Here is a 6,624-nt window from a genome sequence, read left to right as displayed (position 1 = left end):
AAATCTTTCTCTGCTATATCACAAAGGTTATAATATGACAACAATTTAACAGTTCATAGAGCCAGCGAAAGTACAGTTTTCTTCCCCATCTTTCACTTGTTTTCCACATGAAAATCTAACCTTAATCTAGAAGCCCTACCTATCTTGCATATAGGAAAAAAAACTGAACTCAAATATATAAATGAGATGAGTGCTTCAGTTATCTTCTCCAATTCAATATATTCCAAACTGGTTATATCCTCGAGTTAACGGTGACCAGAATTCACATCCAGAAGTCACTGGTATCTCTTTCTTGCTCAAAAACATCCAAAGTTTCGTTTGTGCTTCCATAGACAGATCTTCAAAACGAATAAGTCATTTAAATTTCATCCCCATCTTCACTGTTGAACATTCAAACTGCAACAAACCCTCCTGCTAAACCTCCTACTTATCTAACCGCAATGCCAAATTTCAATCATCAAGAACTGTGTCAAGTGACCTGTTTAGGCAATCCCAAACACTTCATATTGTCAGGGAGGAACTTGAATCTGTATGTGTCAAAAAATGAAGACATAAGAAAGAACTGGTTGTTTAAAACACAAAAGCAACTACTCCAGTTGCAGTGGAGAGAGCAATCCAAGATAGGCGGGGTAATACACAACAGAAAGAGCATAGTAAAAAGAAGAGAAAAAAGCTTTGGACCTTATAAAGCCTAAGCTCTAGTAATAAGAACCACCTCCCAACGTACGGCTGCCTCCATAGAGAGATGATGAGTAAGAACTTCCACCCAGCTGCAATTGTATGTGAAAAAAAAAATCTCTGTGATAACAGTTTAACCAATATTATGAAATCCCTATAGCCTGGCTTCGCTCAAACAAGAAAATTGATCAAGAATTTATGTAAATATGTTTATAAAAATTGAGGTTGAAATCATACATCGGTATTATAGTAATCACTTCTGCTCGGATAAATAGAGGAATAGAGTCCAGTGCCAGTCCCGATAGGATCTTCAAAAATCCAAAGAAATGTAAATTTTGATTAGATCCATAATTATATCTTATGCGTGCTTAAAGTCCAAGTCAGGCAATTGCTAGTACAATACTTACCTGGAGCAAGTCGGTCATATGTACTAGGAACTGTTTGCTGACTTGGATAGCGTGTGCCACTGGTAACAGGCTCTGAATAATTATAACGGGTCCTAGCATGTCCTCTGCTTCCAGACTCATCATATCGAGGATTTTCATCCTGATGCAAGACACAATTTTTAATCATATATCAGTTTAATCAACATCTACCTCTGACATGCATGCATCAACTGCATTATAAGAAATAACCCTCATTTCATACCAATGTTGCATATGGACGTTTTGTTCCATGGCCAATAATATCATATGCATATGAATCCTGCCTCATACGGCTGTGCTCCAACTCTCTGTCTAGTCGACCAATATATGTATCTTCAGCAGGTGGAAATGAGTGTCTTCGAGACTGGAGAGGTCTTGCTCCACCACGTAGCAAACTCCCACGCATTGGTCCATAACCATCCTTGTACGTGACAGGTCTGGCCCCAGCAGTCCGGTTAGCGAAGTCTCCGCCTCGTCTTGTAGGAGCAGCAGGTCTACTATAAAATGCATTCTTTTGCCTTGAATAATCCCTGTAAGAACCCCTCCTTGGGCCACCTGCACATGAGAACAATTAGGCATCAGCTAACTGTTTAAAAAAATCGCCTGATGAGCATAGTGGAGCCACTTCAGTAGATACTATTCCACCCAGACAGGCATAAATTGTTCAAACAAAACTCTTTTAGCAAAAGACATATTAATTATACCTGCAATATGCCGGGGGGCTCGCCCAGGTCGTCGTTCATCACGGACAAGTTGCTCACGAAAAGCATGAAACAATGTATCCACGTCATCATCATCCCTGGATAAAAATCTTCCACCACGACCAACAAATCCCCGGCCACGCCATCGGGGTATGAAACCTCTCCCTCGCGGCATCCCCACTTTCTTCATAGGATACCTTCCGGCTTGTAGGCCCCAGTCTACCGTGTGCCAAAAAAATCATAAAAAATAATACATAAGGCCTAAAAAAATTTCGCAAGCTAGTGTACAGAAAGTTCGAAATCAAAAGCCAGTCTCACCTTGTCTAGTACGAATGCCAATGCCAGAGCGACCAATAGGGAATCCACCACGCATTCCTCCTTTCACTGCTTGACTCTTTGGAAGTGGATTGGCAAGTCTAACTCTGACTTTTAACTGTTGAAACTTAAAACATAACAAGTGAGCCAAATGCTATTTAACGGAACATTACAATGATGCTAATTTAAGGCAAATAGGACAAATATACAACTAATGAGGTCACCTTTGTCTCTCCATCAATCAACATAGTGTTGTTTAAAGCTTCAATGCATGACATGGCTGCCTCGTGACTAGTAAAATTCACAAATCCAAAATCCCTTCGCTTGGCAGTGGGCATGTTACGAGCCAGCACAACTCGTTCTATTTCACCATACGGCTTCAGGTACTCCTTCACTCGATCCTCATCCCAATAAGGTGGGATCCCATCAACAAACACTGACTTAACCTACATCAGATTAAAAGCAAACCATATAATAGATATCTCTGGCTTACAAAACAAGTAAAAACTACTAATAGATTTACTCACCTTTCCACAGGTAATATAACCTACTAGTAAAAACAATAAATTAGCAAAAGAAAAGACTAAAACCAAGCCACATAATAGCTATCTCCAAGTCACAAAACATGCAAAAACTATTTAAAGATTATACTCACCTCACCATAGACCATCAGTAAAAACAATAACGAACTTAACAAAGAACAAAGAGAGTAAAATTGTAGTTTGCAAGTAAAGTAAAGGCAACACACCTGGGCCATGATCTCTTCGTCAGGCTCACGCAGTGGCTCTGCAAATGCCACTTTTGCAGTTCTATCAGCACCAAAAATAACATCTGGCCTCTGAAGGCGTTTGTATGCATTCATCGCATCCATGTGCGTAGAAAATGCTATAAATGCAAAACCACGGCTTATTCCTTCATTTTGAGTATCACCCACTAGAGTTAGCTCTTCAAGACCCTCTATTCCGTAGTCCTTAAGCTTCCCTTTAACCTGTATTTTACAGCTAATTGAATAAGATATGATATATGAGATAGTGTTTGGCAAATCCCCTGTAATAACAAATAGGTAATTCCCCGGCTGCAACTCTTACCGCTTCCTTTGTCCACGTCTTGCAAATATTGCCCAAGAATAAGGTATCATTGTCCTCGCTTGGGGCAAGACCACACCGCTTCCCTCGGATCTAAACACCAAATAAATCCATATTTATCTTCAATTATATCTATAATTAATATGAATGTTTCAGTTACTTGAAAGCAATAAGTGAATTTTCATGTTTCCCTGTGAACAATAAGGCAACTAAACTAAATATGAATGTTAATAGCTTAGATCATAAAACTAGAGTAAAAATACAATACAACAAATATCTGATTCATTGCAGAAAAATCTAAGACAAAAGCCATCGAACGAAGTACAGAAGTTCTTAATGTTGAACCTTAAAAACTTATCACTGATACATATACAATTACTATTCCTCCAGACAACATATCGATGTGTCATTCAACGATGTTCATGTTTCCCTGACAATAATTGGGCAACTAAAAGTATGAATGTTAATAGCTTATATCAAATACTATTAAGTTCAATGGCGTAAATGTTATGCAGCCGATACAATACAGAAGAATAATATATTGAGGTGCTACATATACAAAAACTATTACTCAACACAGCATATTCAGGTGCTGCTATTTAGCCTACATTTAAAAAAAATACATAAGTTAATCAACACATAATAATCTTCTTTCAAAAACCACTTACCGTAGGGTTCTTCAGCTCAGTCACAGCATGCTTTGCTTGTTCATTAGTTGCAAATCCAATAAATGCGTAGCCCTTATTTTTATTCGTTCCTGGATTCTTTGGCAAGCGCACTTCTACCACCTCTCCCACCTGAGAAAATACTTTTCTCAAATCCTCTTCAGTTGCATCTTTATCCAATCCACCAACAAACACTTCAAGCTCCTTCTTTCTGCTCCTTTCCTGGACAGCGTCGGGTACTTCCATTTCATTGTGTTCTTCGTCTCCTTCCTCTTCCCCTGCGGCCTCATCATCACCCTCCTCGACCTCTGCTTCTTCATACCCTTCTCCATCACCATAGTCTTCCATTTCTTCACCCTCTTGATCGACATCTTCAGGCTCCTCTTCTTCCTCGTATTCTTCCCCACCCAATTCTTCATTTTCCATAGGTTCCACATCATTCTGTTCAGCCTTTTCTACCATCTCATCTGTTGTGGCCTCTTTCAGTTCTCCTGGAACTACCTTAGCGCTAGAATTTGTCACAAATTTATCAGTAGCACTGAGCTTAGAAGCATCTGCTGTTTTTGCCCTTGGCGTAATACCAACTTTAGTTTCCATAGCAGAACCAGTTTTCACCCCTGGAGTCACTTTTTTTACCAATTTTGATGCTCCAGGATTCCCCTTCATTTCCCTTGCCACTGGGAGATCCAGTAAAAACACTTTAATTTCTTGCATTACATAACATTCATAATGGAATCATTCTACATATCCCAGATTACTGACTATCAAGACATCCAGTAAACTCATAATTAAAATTTAAAGGCCACCAGAAATTTAGAAAATATCCCAACTTAAGACGAAAGAGCAAACCTTCAGCCTGTGTTTTCGCATCTGCTTCTGATATAGAAGTGCTATCTTTCAGATTCTGCTTCGTTTGCTCATCGGTTTTGGGCACATTAAATGCGGGCGTTCTATCTGTCTTTGCCTCATTGGTGGCTGACGCAGATTCTGTCACAGGATCTGTGGAACCGGGTTTTGTAAAAGGTTTTGTAGCCACCTTTTTGGGAGGAAGCTGCTTTGCAGTGTCAGACTTTGCATTTGGAGGGTTTGTGCTGCGAGTCCTCATTGCAAAGTACCTAAAACTAAAGAAAATATGTCACCGTACAAACATGAAAATATACAGTCAACAATAGTAAAACTCAGCTGAAAACATTTCTTTCACACAACACTCTCCTAGATTACTTTATTGAAGTTAAACCTAAGAGAAATTCATGGCTTGAAAACTGATCATTGTCAGAGTTTCTCCACTTAAAGATACTCTACAGGAGATTAAATTTATTTTACAGCACGTCCAATTCGATCTAACCTAACATAATAGTCTGTCAGAAAAAAGCCGTAAATCATCATATTCTCCCTGTAAGAACCTACGGCTATCCTAAATTTTTGCAAACAGAAAACCCTGTAATTGCACGTGGAAAATATTAAAAGCAAAAGAACTCCTACCTGTCTGTTCGGATATCGCAAATGATATAAAACTTGCCGTTACCAGATAATGGCTCTGGAGCTGAAATCCTTGCGAAATTTGAGAACATTCAGCCAAATAAATGGAATTGTAGGAAAACCACCGAGCAAACCATTAAAGCTGACCAAAACAAAAAACCCAATGAAAACTGATTTCATACCTGAAACTCGTTCGTCAGAGGTAAAATTTAGCGCTCACAACTTCACCGACAATGGATAACCATAAAGAAAAACCCCTGCTCGGTCTAAATTTGCAGGTTCACGTACTGTGGTTTCGAGTGTGCGGTCTCAGAAATCGATAGGGTTTGACTGTATTTAAAACTCCTGTACGCAAAATCTGATGTTTTTAATCGGATTTTCACGTCCGGAGAAAAGTACGTTTATATACTCGTTACAACGGTGCGGTCCCATGGACCTCGCCTGGGCTAGGCCTAGATTTTCTTGGGCGTTTAGTGAAGGGCGGAGCCGGAACTCGGAGTGTTTAGAATTGAACCCTTCCTGGCCTTCTTCGTGCTCTTCGCCTTTCATAGAAGGGCTTAAAAAAAATTACATTTCGAAAGTTAGATTAAATTTTTATATTTCAAAAGAAGGGAAATGGTTTTAATAGCATGTTAATACTTTTTTAAGTTTATGATAATTTTGAGTTTGTACTAACGCATAAATCACTTTGACTGACTAGTGATACTTTCGTAGAAGAGACCAGTCAAAGTCAAAATGACCTCATGCAATTTAATAGTTATGTCATGATTTGGAGACGTTTCCATGAGGCTCCCAACTTACGCCAACATGATACAACTTGCAACAATAATACATGAAACAATCATGGTACTATTACACCTAGCACATGGCGGCAGAGCACATTGAATAACCATTCAACAACTATGCACGTGGTTTCGCTCCTCCGTGATTATCCTTGATTGCTCTTTCCTTGCATCCATTTTTTCCATTTTCATTTAATTGCATCCCATCATCCACAGAAGCAAAGTTATCGTTCGACGCTAGACTATAAGGTATTTTTTGTTATCCTCCTCATATCTTCATTAACATTTGGTTTTTCATTCTATGGATTATTTAATGCAACACTCCTTCAAGTAATGGCAACCTTCATGGTCACACAATGTATCCTGGGCACCATAGAATCCACACCCTAGGAAATCAACATTGTGGCTAGATACCCTGAATGCAACTGCTTGCCATCCTTCCATTCTAGGAATGGGTGGTGGAGTTGTTTTCTACATTGTGAATGGTGCAAATT

General features: G+C 39.1%; 1 protein-coding gene across 5 annotated transcripts; it reads right to left on the bottom strand.

Moving 5' to 3' along the window:
• Positions 1–339: 339 nt before the first annotated feature.
• On the bottom strand, positions 340–5,697 carry LOC149213940 (uncharacterized). 5 transcript variants are annotated; one of them, XM_089392156.1, is made up of 14 exons: positions 5,531–5,697; positions 5,352–5,412; positions 4,719–4,984; positions 3,873–4,546; positions 3,208–3,297; positions 2,868–3,107; positions 2,344–2,565; positions 2,123–2,237; positions 1,808–2,023; positions 1,327–1,658; positions 1,086–1,224; positions 916–986; positions 682–770; positions 340–527 (listed from the first exon to the last, which is right to left on the bottom strand). In XM_089392156.1, exons 3-13 carry the CDS (start codon positions 4,972–4,974, stop codon positions 699–701), a joined length of 2,427 nt encoding a protein of 808 aa, XP_089248282.1. In that variant the 5' UTR covers positions 4,975–4,984; positions 5,352–5,412; positions 5,531–5,697; the 3' UTR covers positions 340–527; positions 682–698. The 5 variants fall into 5 exon arrangements, with proteins under 5 accessions (XP_089248282.1, XP_089248281.1, XP_089248280.1 ...); XM_089392155.1 differs by having other exon boundaries at positions 340–478; positions 4,719–4,990; positions 5,352–5,420; positions 5,531–5,696; XM_089392154.1 differs by having other exon boundaries at positions 340–478; positions 5,352–5,420; positions 5,531–5,696.
• Between the last annotated feature and the right edge of the window lie 927 nt (positions 5,698–6,624).

Source organism: Pinus tabuliformis, chromosome 1_1 (assembly GCF_031772625.1).
Source record: "Pinus tabuliformis cultivar Carrire ecotype Pingquan chromosome 1_1, CPIR1, whole genome shotgun sequence".
In the NCBI taxonomy this organism is placed as follows: Eukaryota; Viridiplantae; Streptophyta; class Pinopsida; order Pinales; family Pinaceae; genus Pinus; species Pinus tabuliformis.
Note: the sequence above shows the minus strand (reverse complement) of the source record. Positions and strands in the feature narration are given on the sequence as shown.

Coding starts and splice junctions, on each gene's coding strand:
- LOC149213940 (XM_089392156.1), bottom strand. CDS start 4,974: ATGAGGACTCGCAGCACAAACCCTCCAAATGCAAAGTCTGACACTGCA. Junction 2,024..2,122: donor TGGCATTCGTACTAGACAAG/GTGAGACTGGCT, acceptor GGCACACGGTAG/ACTGGGGCCTACAAGCCGGA. Junction 771..915: donor GTGATTACTATAATACCGAT/GTATGATTTCAA, acceptor ATACAATTGCAG/CTGGGTGGAAGTTCTTACTC.